The sequence below is a fragment of the Callithrix jacchus genome, chromosome 1 (assembly GCF_049354715.1).
Source record: "Callithrix jacchus isolate 240 chromosome 1, calJac240_pri, whole genome shotgun sequence".
Taxonomy (NCBI): domain Eukaryota; kingdom Metazoa; phylum Chordata; class Mammalia; order Primates; family Cebidae; genus Callithrix; species Callithrix jacchus.
The window spans coordinates 162540149-162554981 of record NC_133502.1 but is presented as its reverse complement, the minus strand read 5'-3'; the positions used below and the strand labels follow the sequence as shown (position 1 = coordinate 162554981).

Genomic DNA, 14833 nt, shown 5'->3' with positions numbered 1-14833 from the left:
GCCTGCAGCTGGCCTGCTTGGCCTTGGCCTGACATACCTGCTGTCCAGGCTGGCCCGGTCTGCCCTGGGGTCCTGGAGAGCCCTGTAGGAAGCAGAGCACATGAAGGTGGGAGCAGGTGCTTGGGAGGACCCTCCCTCAAAAAGGGACCCCTCCACATGGAAGACAAAGGGATCCCGTGAGGCTGCAGAGGCCGTCCCCTCTCCACTGAGCAGATGGGAAAACTAAGGCCTGGCAAGGGGAGTGGCTCGCCATTGTCACCAGCTGCTCCAGGTGGAGAACCAAGGACCCCTTCCTAGGGATGGGGCTGTCAGCGGCCTGGTGGGGCTTGGAGTCTGGGGAAAGGGTCAGAGGACGTGTGTGATCTCCCTCCTCCTTTCTGGCTTTCTCTTTACTGGGTTGGCAGTGGGGGTCGGGAGGAATGGAAGGGCCGAGCTCTCATTAAGAGTCCTGCAGCCTCCATGGGGCTCCCTTCGTTGTTCCTAAGGGGCGTGGTTCTGAGGAGGTCTGAGCCTTGTGCCTGATTCCTGACCCAGTGTGGGAGGAGTGAGGAGGGCAGGCCCTGGGGGGCGGTACCTTCAGGCCCCGGGACCCTTGCTCCCCAGCTGGTCCATCCGGTCCTCGGGGGCCCTGGAACAGGAACAAGGGACTAGCACACTGGACAGCAGGGGTCTCCCTCGGGCCAAGAACCAGGAGGGCGGGGCTGCCCAGAGCCTGGGGCCTTTCCCTGCACAAGCCCCGCCCCCTCCTCCTCCCACTTCCCACACACTCCCCACCGAGGTGGTCACCCTAGGGCAGCGCCTGCGAGACAGCTCTACAGAGGCCGCAGCATGAGTAGACTCAGCTAGAGTCCAAAACTTCCAGAAAGGGGGCTGGGGCACAAATGGCCCTGTTCAGAGAGACCTAGGGGGCCACGCAGCCAATCCATTTCGCAGACGTGGAGACTGAGGGCCGCAATTGAGATACACGTGGCCACGTCCCCACAGCCAACTCTTTAGACTCTGCTGCCATATGCCCTTCCCAGAGCACACACAGGGCAGAAACAGGTGTGTGGGACATAGCCCTTGGGGGAAACTGACAGAGCAGGACCTGGGAAGAACCTTCATGTCCTTCCCAGATGTGCGGAGCAGCCTGGTCTCTAGCCAGATGAACTACGAATGCAGCCCAGCTCACAGACGAAGACCCACTGCGAGGCGGGGGCAGGAACAGGGCTGGAGTGTATATGAGGGGGTGAGAGTCCGGCTGCTGTTGGCTGGATCCCTGGGCTCACCTGGCACAGGAGGCTCGGTCCCTGACTGCTGGGAGACCCCAGGGGCAGGTGGAGTCCACCCCCTATCCCCACTGCACAAATGGGAACCCCGAGGCATGACCAAGGGACGTGACTTAGCCAAGGTCCCTCACACATTAGCTGCTGTCATCCCCCATGTGGGCTCCACCCACTGCCCCACGTGTGTCCCCTCCAGGGGCACTCCCACAGAGACACACATGGTCTGGGGTCTCCTGGAAAACGGCCATGGGAAACAGCAGGCTGTGTTCTCTAGGGGTCTCAAGAGGTCTGTGTTAGGGGGACAGGAGTGTCCTGTGGAGAAGGCCAGCCCATCCCAGCCAGGGAGCCCAGGGGACCAGCCTGCAATACTCCCCCAGATAAAAGGAACTGGGGAAGTGTCTGGGTGCAGGAGGATGGGGAATGAGAAAACTAAACGAAGAAAAATCATTTAAAAAATCGAACAAGGAAATTTTCAGTGGATAATGGGCCAAGAGAAGGTGAAAATTCCACTTCTCAGCTGCCTGGAGCTCCCAAGGCTTCCCCACACAGCATCCTTAAAAAGCACCCCACTGATCAAATAATCCTGGAACGGGGGCCACCGACAAGACCAGGGGCTCAGCTGGGAGACGCTGTTCTCAGCATCTCCAAGCCCAGCCTGGGTCCCATGGCGGGGTCCAGCCCTAGCATAGGACTGCTCAGGAAATGTGTCTGGGGACAGGTGACTGCTCCTCACTGAGACTCAGTTTCTTTTTTCGGAAATGAGCACAAGAAATATCTCCCTCAAGACAGGAGGCCATACCCACAGGTGGCTGAGTGCCTGGCATGCAGAAAGTGCTTAATAATGGCTAGTTCCATCCCCACCAGGATCTGCCAGAGGAGGTGGCAGGCTCCCCAGAGGCAGAGACACAGGAGTAGCTTGGTGAATCTGGACTCAGTCCCTTCCTCGGGCAGTTTATATTATGCTGTGCAAAACCCATTGAGAGTTTTCAGAGATTCAAGCTGAGGTTTGATGAACTCCTCAACAAGCCGTCTCTAGCACGCATTATGGGGCTCGGGTGTCAGCCCTAGTTCTGTTGCTGGTTTGCTGTGTGACCCAGAAGAGCCCTGTCTCTTCTCTGGGCCTCAGCCTTAGGCACTTACGGACACTGTCACACCACGTCATTAGACTTAACACCCTTGATTCATGGGCGCAGGCCTGGCACAGCTGGAGCCACATGGGGTGAGGGCGTCCTAGGTCATGGGAGCTGCAACAGGGACTGAACTGATGCCAAATCACTGAGTCCTCCTGAAAGATGACCTCTGGCCTCTGTCTGTCACTGAGACACCCACATCCCTGGACAGGGACAGCTCTGGGAGGGGAGTGGAGGCCCGGAGGTGTTGCTTGGCCTGAATCCCACAGCACTCATTTATCCCGGGAATCAAAGGCTTTCTGGGAGAAAGGTTAAGTAATCTAATAATAATAGTAGAGCAGCAGCAGCCACCGCAGTAGCAGTGAAAGCTATTATCCTCCTTTTACAAGGAAAGAAACAGGCTCAGGATGGAGGTGAACTTGCCTGTGGTCACACAGCTAGGAAGTGGAGGAGCCAGAATTTGAGACCAAGTCAGCTAGACATCCATTCTCTTCACCACTACCTGTCACTGTTTATCAGAAAGGGAGTGAGCTCCCCGTCAGCGGGGGTATACAGGTCAGGGCCCAGAGGAACCTGCCAGGAAGCCTGCACACTGGGGCGTGGTGGTGGAGAAGACAAGGTCTAAAATCCCTCTTATCTGGGAGAACTCACTATCCCAGCAGAGCACCAGGGATAGCACCAGGAGAAGCTGGCCTGGCTTAAGAGAGAGGAGGAGGCAGTAGTGGGGCCACCAGCCACCCCGTCTCCCCAGCTCCACAGGGCAGGGAGAGGGGCGAGGGCAGCCGGACACTCTAACCCTTGCTCGGGGCACTCAACAGTTCATCCTGCAGGTCCCCACTGTCCTGCCGCCTCCTTCCCTAAATGAATCTAGGCAGGCCCACGGCCCGCACACCTGCTGGAGGGAAGCCTGGGTTCTATCAGAGCCACATGTCTGCTCTCCTGTATCCGCTCCCAGAGGAAGATGTTTGCAGGCACAGTGGGGGCTGCCCTCCAGCCAGGCCTGGAGTCAGGCTTGGCGGGGAGGAGCTACCGCCTGGGAGAGAAGATCTGGCCAATCACAGCTCTTGTGAAAAAAGGCAGAGGAACCAGCAGAAATGGGCACACACCATCACATGCTGTCACCCTGCATCAGGTTCATGGTGCTCATGAAGGGACTGAATCCCCACGGCCAGCCCACCAGCTTGGTTCTGTGGCTGACCCACTTAACGAGGGAGAAGTAAAGACTCAGGAGGGGAAATCACTGGCCCAAGATCCAAGATCCAAGAGGAGGAGGGTGGATTCAGGCAAAGTCTGCTAAGCTCTGACACCCACTGGCAGGGGCAGAGTGAGCCCAAGGCACTGCAATCTTGGAGCCCTTATAACTCCCTCCGAAGGAGGAATTAATGTCTCCCACCTGAGCAGGTGGGAGAAAGGCTCTAAGAGGCTAGGAGACTGGCCTGGGGTTCCACAGCTGGGAACTGGGGGTGCTGAGACTTGCCGCTAGGCCCATCTGACCGTAGAGTCCTTGTTCTTTTCACTGGGGCCTCTGGGCCCAGGTTCTAATCAGTATCCTCACCAACAGAGGACGAGTGCCTCCCTTGCCCCTGGCCATGAACACTCAGCGCTCATTCTTCCTCGGGTGGGCAGTGGGGTGGGCAGCAGGGCCCGACCTACACAGGCAGGGAAGCAGGCAAGGCCTTGCAGACCTCCAGGCCCATTCCTCATGGCACATTTGGGTAAACTGAGGCACAGAGCCACAAAGCCTTGCTAAGGGCACAGGGCAAACCAGGAGCTGATTAGTACTTGCCCAGAATCACGCTCTTTCACAGGCACAGTGGGTGCCTCTCTAGGTTCCCCACCCTCAGTCACTGCATCTGGAGGTGGTCAAGCGCAGCAGTTCGGCAGGAAACCGACCCAGGGGGCCGATCTCATAGGTTGTGCATTCCTCACAAACCCTGTGGGGAGAGGGGCTCATGTTCCCAATGCTCCCCTCTCAGCCCAGGAGACTTTGATGTGGTTGGAAGCCTGGGTTTCCTTAAGCAGGGGATGCATTCTTCAAGCCACTGCTGGGAAGGGGTGGTGGAGATGTCTGGGGGGAGCCCAGTGAGTTGAGGGACCTGAGCGTGGCATCTGAGGCAGGGCAGGGGGCCTGGGCCCATGCAGCTCACCCTCCAGGGAATCCAGCTTCCTGGGGCCAGAAGGGACGTACAGAGGATCTGGATGGAGCCTGGCTGCCCTGAAGCCGAGGCCCGCTTGAAGAGACCCAGAGGACATGGGCACCGGAGGGACCCTGCCGGGTCAGAGGAATGCCTCTTAATCTTCCCTCTCCCAGGCTGGCTGCTCAGGCCATCTGGTTTGGGGGAAATTTTAAAACCATTTGAAATCCAGCCAAGAGGAGAATAATAATCACGGATCCCCTGTATGGAGCTTGGATATCAGGCCTGGGCTGATACCACCTGGTTCATCTCACTTCCTCTTTACAATCAGGCTGCCCAGCCCCACACCTATATACCATTATTGGCAGACCATCCTGTCAGCCCTCCCTGTGTGATTAAAAATAAGGCTGAATTAGGTATGCAAACAAGCCAGATTCTCTGGGTTCAAATCCCAGCTCTGCCACTTTTTAGCTGTGCAACTTGAGGCAAGTGACTTAACTTCTCTGTGCCTCTCTGGGAGTGGAGTGGAGGCTCAGAGGTGTTGTGGGCTTGGCCTGAATCACGGAGCAGCTTGTTTATCCCAGGAATCAAAGGCTTTCTAGGAGAAAGGTTAAGTAATCTAATAATAAAAGAATAAAAATAAAGTGGGAATGAGAATAGCACCTACGTGGCAGGGTTGAGGATTAAATGAGTTAATGCATGTGACAGACAGTGTCTGGCAGAGCGTAAGTGCTGGCGATTACTCCCTGCGACTCAGGACAGCCCTTGTTTGACACCCTCTGCAGCCTCCCACTGCCCCCAGAGTATAGCGATGGTTTTTGAGGCCATGTCTCGCTTGGTGCCTGCTAAGTCCTGGCCCCATCCCTCTCCCTCACCCCTCCATTGATCCTGGGGATGCCTAAACACCCACCTCCTGTCTCACCTTCAGGCTTTCCCCTGCCTGTCCCCTGCTGGGAAGCTGGTATCAGCTCAGGCACTGCCCTCTGCTAAAGTCCTTCCTTAGTAGCCTGCCCAGCTAGGGTCCTCCTCTGGGCTTCCAGGCTGCCGGTGCCCCCTCGGTCTGTGTGCTGATGACCCGGCACTGTATCACCTGTGTCTCCCAACTGGATTGATCACCTGTTGGCTGGCTCACCAGGGCAGGCAGGGATCATGTCTGTTCTGTTCACCATAATATCTGCAGAGCCTCCCACAGTGGCTGGCATACAGGAGGTGCTAAATAAGTGCTGGTTAAATAAATGAATGAAAAAGAACTGGTACCAGAGCCCGACTGTGCCTGGTGGATGGACGGCAAGGCTCAGAAATGAATTGGAAGGAAGGGTGGGGTCCCACCCCCAGAGCCAGGCCGAAGGTGAGCCTGGAACCTTGCCTCGTGCTGTGAAAGTCACAGATCCCAGAGCTGGGCGGGGACAGAGACTGGGCAGTCTCTGCAGGTGGCCCTATTCCAAATGTGCTCCTTCCCACCAGCATCAGCCCCCAGGAGCTGGGCCCAACTTACCCAACGTCCCTTTGCTCCCCTCATGCCTGGTGGGCCTCGAGATCCTGGAGGACCCTGGGAAGAGGAAAAAGAGTTTGGAGAGAGCCCTTTTTAGGAAGTGAGAGCAACATGGGGGGCCAGAAGTGTAGGGCAAAGCTTGAAGGCCTGCTGCCCTCAGATGGGCATGTTCAGAAGCTGCCTGGGGCTGGCAGCCTCCACATGGAAGGACAGGGCACCTGGCTCATTGGGGAAGGCAGCTGACTAGCCACATTTCCTGGGAAATGGGGAGAAGGCTCCCTATGTGACATTTTCTTCTCCTTTTCCTCAAAATCACCAATGAGAAGATATGATGCCATTCATTCATTCATTCATTCTTCATTGAGACAGGATCTGGCTCTGTGGCCCAGGCTGGAGTACAACACAGCCTTGAGTTCTGGGGCTCAAGCGATCCCCTGCCTCAGCCTTGCTGAGTAGTTAGTATCACTGGCATGCACCATTATGCCCAACTGATTTTCTTATTTTTGTGGAGACAAGGTCTCACTATGTTGCCCAGGCTGATCTCAAACTCCTAGGCTCAAGTGATCCTCAGCTTCCCAAAGTGCTGGGATTACAGGTGTGAGCCACTGCATCCAGCCTACAATGACAAGTACGACAAAAGGTCTCCTCAAATCCTCGTCTCTTTTTTTCTTCCCCATCAGAAAGGAGAATCTGGTGACCCAAGTTCTGTCCCTTGCCTCCACCTTGACACCCAATAATTTCCTGAATATTTTCCCCCAGGGCAGAAGAGGAGGAAGAGCCTAGAACACAGGCCTAGGGTGGGCTTGGGAGGCAGAGGGAGCAGAGTGGGAGAGGATCGAGAAGGAGAGAAGGAGGCGGGAGGATGGGGCAGAGAAGGGGGTGGGGTGGTATGAGAGGGGAGCAAGGCCCCCATGACAGGCACTGAGGAATCTTTTTTGAATGAACAAGGAGCACACGAACTGAAGAGGGTGAGGGTGGGAAGGAAGGAAACGCAGGAGAACATAGGAAGCAGGCCACCCCTCTGCCCTGTCTCCCCGAACTCCACCCCGATTCCAAACCCCGCTTGATAGACCTCAGGCAGCAACTTCCTCCACCGGCCAGCCAAGACCCTCTGCCAGCTGCAGGAGCCTCCCAGCTGCTCGCAGCAATTCTCGGGCTGGGTGTGCTCCTTTTGTAAGGCAGAGCCAGCCTTGTTCCTCCTCTGAATACCAGGGAGAGGCCCAGCCCCATTTGGGGCCTCAGAATGAACTCTTGATATTCCCATTTCCCTCTCCCGATGGCTTTGAGGGGTGTGAACCCTGCAGCTATCAACCAGCAGACCCTCTGACAGCTGCTGCGGAGAGGTGGATATGAGGGGCTTGGGCCCCGGGCTGACCCTTCGTCAGCAGACCAAGCAGGGTGTGGACCAGGGCTTGGCCCCATAAAAGGCAGATCTGACTCCTGGATGGTGGTGAACACAAAGACTGGGTGAGAATGGGCCATTTTATAGAGTGATCTCAGAGCTCAGAAGGCATGCAATGCTCCGCTGGGAAGTTTCGGGAGCCAAGTCTTCACATCAAGGCATAGCGTGCTCCGAAGAGCAGGATGTAGCGCTGGAGAACCCGGGCTCGAGTGCAGGCTGTGCCACTTACAAATTGTGCCATCTTAGACAAGTTCCTTCGACTCACTGGGCCTCAGTTTTGTCATCTATACAACGGGGATAGAAGAGTCTTACCTCCTAGAGTTTCTAGAAGATGAAGTGACAAAGTCCTCAGGAAAAGGTAGCTACCTGCCTGCTCTTGCAAGGCAGGAGGTGGACAGAACTGAATGCTAGACCCAACTCTGGTCCCTGGGTGACCCTGGGCAGGTCCCAGAGCCTCATGCCCACCCCAATAATGGGGATGATAATCTTGACGGGTCTCAATGTGCTGTAGGACAATATGGAGGTGTAAGTGATTGATAAAGTGGGAAAATGCCAATCAGGCGTGAACAATGTCACCAGAAACGTCACTTTTCATGGTAGTAGCCTTACTAATAATTGTGGCAATTACTAATTATAATCTCTGATAAGAAGTTGTTACCATTCATGAAGCGCATAGTTCTTCAGGAGGGTTGCAAAGCACTCCTTCAATGCATAGTACCATCTCTCACGACGATCTCACACTGAAGGTGGCAATATGCTGACTTACAGATGGGGAAACTGAGGCTCAGGGAGGCTATGAATGTTGCCAACAATCCTGCAGCTGGCAAGCTGGGAAGTTGGAATTTCACCCCCATATGTCTGGTTCTGAAGGTGCTTTTCTGGGCCTCTGTGCTAGCCTGCTTTCCCAGTGTCACTGGGGGCAGCTGTCTGGCTATAAGGCAGACAGCTTACAGAGATCCAAGGGACCTAGATGTCTATCAAGGGATAGAGATCCCAAGAGATCCAAGGGACCAGCCCCATATCACAGCAGGGGCTACAGTATCCCACTCTCCCGGCATTCCCAAAGCCCACCCTAGACTGAGCTCCCAGCCCTCAGCCCTGGCCGTGGCTGAAGCGAGTGCCCTTCCCGAGTTTCCATCCGAAGAAACTGAGGGACCTGAGGAAGCTCCAAGTGGGAGCAGCACCCCACCCCCCACACATCACCCTTGAGGAGGAGAAGGGGCTCCCAAACTTGAGTGCTCCTGGCTACACTCTTCCCCCAACTCCCCCAGCCTCTCCCACCACTCTCTGCCTTGGGAGCCTCAGGAATATGCCTGCGTCCTCAGTCATCATGAGAAACCCAGGCCTCTGAGGACTTTCAGTCCGGTTTGTCCAGCATTTTCCATTTTCGTGCCTCCTTCTTCCACAGAAGACATCACTTACTGGGTTCTATCTACCCACTCCCCACACCAGACTACACGTTCCAAAGGAAGGGCCCACTTTCTGCCTTTCTTGCGGCTATATCCCCAGCTCCCGGAAATGCTGAAACCCCATCTCTACGAAAACCACAAAAATTAGCTGGTCGTGGTGGTACACGTGTGATCCCAGCTACACGAGAATCTCTCAAACCCGGGAAGTGGAGGTTGCAGTGAGCCAAGATTGGGCCCCTCCCCGCAGCTCCAGAAACTGCCCAGGCACTTATCACTCAGTCATTACAGAGTGAATCAGTGAATGGACAAAAGCGTTAATGCTGCTGATAACCAAGATGCACCCAAGGAACAAACAGCACTCAGCAATGAGCATCGGCCCACGCTGCCAGCTAACCACACGGTCACACTGTCACGACCATGATTATTTTGTTCTGTTTTTCAAATGAGCAAAATTCAGGCTCAGATAAGTTACACGATCTGCCCCAGGAATACAGAGACTGTGTAGCTGGGATTCTACCCAGGTCTGTCTGATTCTGAGGCTGGCACTCCTAACCCTTATTCTTTTTCTCTTTTCTTTTCTCTCTTCTTCCTTCCTTCCCTCCCTCTTCTCTTTTTTCTTTCTTTTTTCTCTTTCTTTCTCCCCGCTCCCTTCCTGCCCTTTTCTTCTCTCTCCTTCTCTCTTTCTTTCCTTCTTTCCTTTCTCTCTTTCTCTTTCTTGCTTTCTTTCCTTCTTTCTCTTTTTTTTTTTTGAGATAGGGTCTAGCTCTGTCACCCAGGCTGGAGTGCAGTGGCGTGATCTCAGCTCACTGCAACCTCTGCCTCCTGGGTTCAAATGATTCTCGTGCCTCAACCTACTGAGTAGCTGGGATGATAGGAGTGTGCCACCATGCTCAGCTAATTTTTGTATTTTTATTAGAGACAAGGTTTTGCCATGTTGGTCAGGCTGGTCTTAAACTCCTGTCCCCAAGTGATCTGCCTGCCTTGGCTTCCCAAAGTGCTGAGATTATAGGTGTGAGCCACCACACCTGGCCGCCTAACCCTTATCTGACAGTGGTTTGTGCTTAGGGAACACGAGGGCATTGGTTACCTGGGGTCCAGGCTCTCCAGGGGTCCCCATACCACCTGGCATTCCAGGATGACCCTGCCGAGAGAGAAGACAAAGAAGGAACCAGCTGCAGAAGGTACCCCTTCCTCCATCAGTCCCGCCTCAGTCGGCTCAGTCCCAATGCGAAGCCAAGAGGACAGAAGCTAGACCCCACGGACAAAGAGGGAGCCGGTCATTCTGAACATCTGGGGTATGCGGTTCATGGAGGAAAGCAGAGCTATCACTCAAGGCTGCAACAGGAGGGGGCAAGAGGATGCAGCCTTACTCCTTACCATCGACCCCTTGGGTCCAGGTGCACCTGGGGGTCCCATCATGCCACGATCACCCTGTGATGGAGACAGCAATGCAGGCAGGTCACGGCTATGGCTGTGGGGTGGCTCTGTGGGAGGTAGGTGCAGAGGCCCATCCAGAAGCTCAAAGAGAAGGAGGGGCTCGCTCAAGGCCTCTAGAGGGTCATGGCCACATCATCCAGGCAGGGACCTGGGATTTCACTCAGAGGAAGCCAAGACCTCTGGCAAGCCCCAGAAGGCTTCAACATCCCCTGAAGCAGGCCATACAGTGAATTTCCCTCCAAGGATGGTCCTGATTAAGGAAGCGCTAATTACATTGTCCCCTTTGATCCTGGCCACATCATGTGGTCCTTATTAGACCTGGCATCTAGGCTTGAAGAGGTGGAAACAGCAAGAGAAGGCACTTCTTTCACTCTCCTTACCCCCTGTCCAAACCTAGATGAGATGCTAGAGAATCAGAAACATAACTCATTCCCTCTCAACTGACCTAGACAGACTGTGCAGGGCCAGCAGTGTAGCAGATGCTCTAGCCAGAAGGTAGGTACTCTGGGTTCGAATCTTGGCTCTGTTTTTGTGAGACCCTGTTTCTTATATCCACCCAGCCAGCAAGTATTTTTTGAGCACCTACTATGTGCCCAACACTATCTGCCTGCCAGACTCTGAATATACAATGGTGAGTAGACCTGCTCCCATGGAGCGAGGCACTCAGAGGGTTATAGGAGACACAGGGCAGGGAGGGTGGGGGCCATGGTGTAAGGTATTATCGCTGGGGGGCTTGACCCACTTGGGGGCAGAGCTGGTCAGGGAAAGCTTCCCTCGGGAAGTCTCTCTTGACGCAGAAGCTGAAGGATAATTAAGAGTATCTGGACAAAAAGGGTGGGGGCAGATGGGAATGGGAAGAGTGGATTTGGCCAAGGGAAGGGCATGGGCAATGGTCTGTAGGTGAGGAGGGACAGGGGTCGTTTGAGCAATAGCAGGACGCCAGAGTTGGCTTTGATGTTGTGCTGCCATGATGTAAGATGCTACCATGGGAAGCAACAGGGTGAAGGGTACTATTTTTTGCAACTTCTTATGAGTCTGTCATTATTTCAAAATAAAAAGTGAAATGTAAGATTTCAAGATAAAAAGTTGAATTTAAAAGGAAGAGAGGGAGGAGGAGGAGGAGGAAGAAGGCAGAGGCCTGAGGGTCTGGGCCACATAGAGTGATAGAGTGACACACAAGAGGAGCCTGGAGAGTTAGGTGGGGCCAGGCTTGGAGGATCCTTCCTCCCTCTGGACCTCAGTTCTTCCATCTATTCAATGGGAATAACACTGGTTCTCCCAGAGGGCCTGCTCTGGGGACTGGATAAACCCACATAAAGGAAGGCAAGTGCCACCAAGGCCCTTGCTGGGAGCTGGGAGCCAATAAGAGGCAGAGCGTCTTAGTGAGCCAAGTGTAACTAACCTTTGGCAGTGAACCTGGTTCAAATCTCAGCACTGCCACTTACTATCTCGGTGACCTTGAGTAAGTCACCTCTCCTATTTGAGCCTTTTTTATCTCATCTAAAACAGAGGCTTAGCAAGGCAAGCTGAGGACATGCTCATGCTTCCTCTTTGTAAAGATGAATCTGTCCCTCCTTGCTCTCGCCCACACCTGGGCAGCACCAGTGGGCAGCCGTGAGGAGCCCAGATCACATGCATCTGCTGATTGTCATTGTCATATAGAAGTCTAACTGTGCTTAAGGCTGATGACAGGAGGGCAGGAACAGACCTCCGAGGAATGCCAGGAAAGGAAACAGTGGCTCTCGGCAAGCTCAGAATGCCAGGTCAGGAGAGAGGGGAAGGGAGGGTAGTCTGCAATCCCCAGGTTGAAGGGCCTCTTCTCCTTTTAAACATTTCAAAACACAAGCTCTAATTGTGTATCTTTTCTCCTCAACACCACTTACCTTTTCTCCCACGATTCCTGGCTCCCCGACCCGACCAATGAATCCCATGAGTCCCTATGAGACACATTCAGGAAAGCAAGAGAAACAATGTAAATCCTGGCCTGCATGCTCCTTCCCCTCCCCTGAAGCTCATCTCCCAGGTGCCTCCTGCCCCTGCCTGGTCATCCGGCCGCGTGGGGCTGTGCCTGGGAGAGCGCTGCCTCTCTCTGGGCACCATCCTGACTTCCCTCACTCCACCAGATGGTTCTGATTTTGAAGCCAAGCAGTGGGGCCACTGCCAACATCCCTGGGAGCGCCACACATTCTTCCCGCGCCAGAAGCAGGCTGGGAGGCTGCCACGTTTGGAGAGCTGGGGCAGGGGGTGGCCCTTAAGCTGTACTGGGAAGAGGCCATCTGTCCCCATCTTTCGGGGCTCTGGGGCTGTTTCAAAGAGTGAAACAAACCCGCTGGCTGGGATAGAAATACTGTAACAGCCTCCGCCAAGAGACCTGATTGGCATCGGGGAGGTGGAGGCCTCCTGACTGTCTTCTGAAAGGCCTCCTTGCCTTTTTCTGAAAGGGTGAACACGCAGACACACACGTGCATCTCCTGCTGTTCTGCTGAACTCTGCTGGGTGACAACTTGCCTGTGGGTTCCAGGGGGTTCTTCTAGGTGGCCCCAGCCCTTGCCGTCTCCCTGAGCAGGCAAACATGCACACGCACAGTGAGGGTGGAGAGCTTAAAAGGGTCACCTGGGAAGGCCGATCAATTTCTTGTTCAGGCCCCACCCTCTTTTCTGCTAAGGAAAATGCAAACTGAGCAGGGAGGGCCTTGTGTGTTTCGGGAGTGCAGAAGTGGCTTTGGAAGAACCCAGATTGGCAGCCAAGAGGTTCTGGGGGAATTAGGAAAGATAAAGGGATGAGTGGATTTGTTCCATAAAATCCGCTTGCTGTCCCCCAGACTGTCCCCCAAACCCTGGCCAGGGTAAAATGAGACCTTGGGTCAGGAATTGGCCAGAGGTTATGTGCTCAGGCAATAAACCCAGCCTAGCTGTCCATCAACTACAGTGAGAGGGCTACCTCTGCGATCCACACTTTCTTATCTAAAGTCAGTTTTAAAGTGGTCACTTCAGCGAGGGACACACGTGTCTCACTGCTGCAACCTGGGATGTCGGCTCTTGTTTGTGTGGCTCCAAAGACCATGGTACCTTCCCCTCCAGCCCAAGGCCCCCAGAGCATGTGACTGTGAACAGGGCCAGGCATGGCACCACCCTGGCACTACACATGGTGGGTCCTGGGCCTGCCCCTGGTTCCCTGGGCTCAGAGACTTTTCTCAAGTATGAGGTAGGAGGGATGAGGTACCAGGTATCGGGTCACAGCTAACATGTCACAGAAAATAATTAAGTATTTGATTTTTGCAACAACCTAATTTAAAAAAATGAATTAGAGCATTTTCCAAGTGATAGTGATATTACAGCAACAGCTTCCAATGTATTGAATACTTCCTGTGTGCCACGCCCTGTGCTTGGCAGTTTATGTCACTGTCATGCAGTCTTCAGGTGTGTGGGTTCTGGGCAAATCAGTCTCCCAGAGCCTCATCTGCAGAATGGGAGACTATCAAAGTACCCGCCTCGCTCCTGGCGTTGTTCTGAATACGGGAGCTAACACGCAATGCGTATTGGCGCTCCATACATGCTTGCTCTGTCCCATCCCCTCTTAATTTATTTTACAAGGGCACAGGGGTAAGACAGAGGCCTGAGCTTCCCACAGGGAGCAGTCAGACATTTAGAGAATACCGAATGAAGGGAATAAAAACTGCTCTGTTAAAAGGCCCCTGCCTGACTGGCCCAGAGAAACAGAAGTTTCATAGCTACTTTAAATTTATGAGATGCTGGGTCCGGGAATGCAAGCGGGTCATAAACCTCAAACAAGAAGCCAAACAGGATCCTAATGAATAAGAGCCACACAGCAAGTGCCCCATCCTGACCCCCACCCCTGGGACTCCCCCTGGTGTATGGTCCCCAGAACATCCTGGCAGGCCTGTTCTTGAGGCTGGTCCAGGGAAGCCAGCCCCAGAAATCCAGGCGGGTCGATGGAGAAGCAGATCTGAAAGCTGCAGGCACAGCTGGCTCCTCTCAGGTGGGCAAAGGGGGAGGCAGCATTGTTACTCACAGTGGGCGCCACACAGGCAGGACCAAGTCCCCAGTTTTGGGGAGGAGGCTGGCCTGGTCCTCACATGGCCTCCAGAAAAAGGGCCATTGTCTGCTATGGGAGCTTTTCTGCCTCCTGTCATATGCAAGGCATTGGGGATACAACTGAGAAGGAAAAGGTTATGGACCTCAAGCTGGACTAGACAGCTCAGCGTGGCGTGCTTACATACATGGCTGCCCCTGGACAGCGCGTCTTGAAGGCAAGACCCATGCCCTATCCCAGCACTTTGGCCAGGGCCTATTAGATACATGCCAGGGCTCAGGAGATTAGAGAGTTTTTCAGCCCCTCGGCGCAGGCGTTGGGAACTCAGCAGACCTCAGGGTCAATCTTGTCTCTGACAGTCACGTTACCGCCTGTGAGATCTTGGATAAGTTACTTAACTTCCCAGAGCCTCAGTTTCTCCTTTGCAAAATGAGGATAATAATACCTACTGCCAGAGACAATTGTGTAGATAGTAGTTGGCACAGAGTCTGGTACCTAACGGGTGACTAA

The 14833-nt window shown here is 54.2% G+C and overlaps 1 protein-coding gene across 9 annotated transcripts in view; it reads right to left on the bottom strand.

Annotated features, from left to right (window-relative positions):
* The window catches only part of COL27A1 (collagen type XXVII alpha 1 chain), a 156373-nt gene that overhangs the window by 49033 nt on the left and 92507 nt on the right, over window positions 1-14833 (bottom strand). For 5 of the 9 annotated variants that reach the window (XR_004728611.3, XR_004728610.3, XM_035255482.3 and 2 more), the window contains 6 exons: window positions 12154-12207; window positions 10211-10264; window positions 9921-9974; window positions 6026-6079; window positions 575-628; window positions 38-82 (listed from right to left, as the gene is read on the bottom strand). Coding sequence is in view for 6 of the 9 variants with exons in the window: in XM_035255482.3 (XP_035111373.2) it covers window positions 38-82; window positions 575-628; window positions 6026-6079; window positions 9921-9974; window positions 10211-10264; window positions 12154-12207 (315 nt within the window). In the remaining 3 variants the exon portion in view is untranslated. The remainder of the gene's footprint in view (window positions 1-37; window positions 83-574; window positions 629-6025; window positions 6080-9920; window positions 9975-10210; window positions 10265-12153; window positions 12208-14833) is intronic. The other 4 variants (XR_013536080.1, XM_035255490.3, XM_054259309.2 and 1 more) reach the window with 3 other exon arrangements.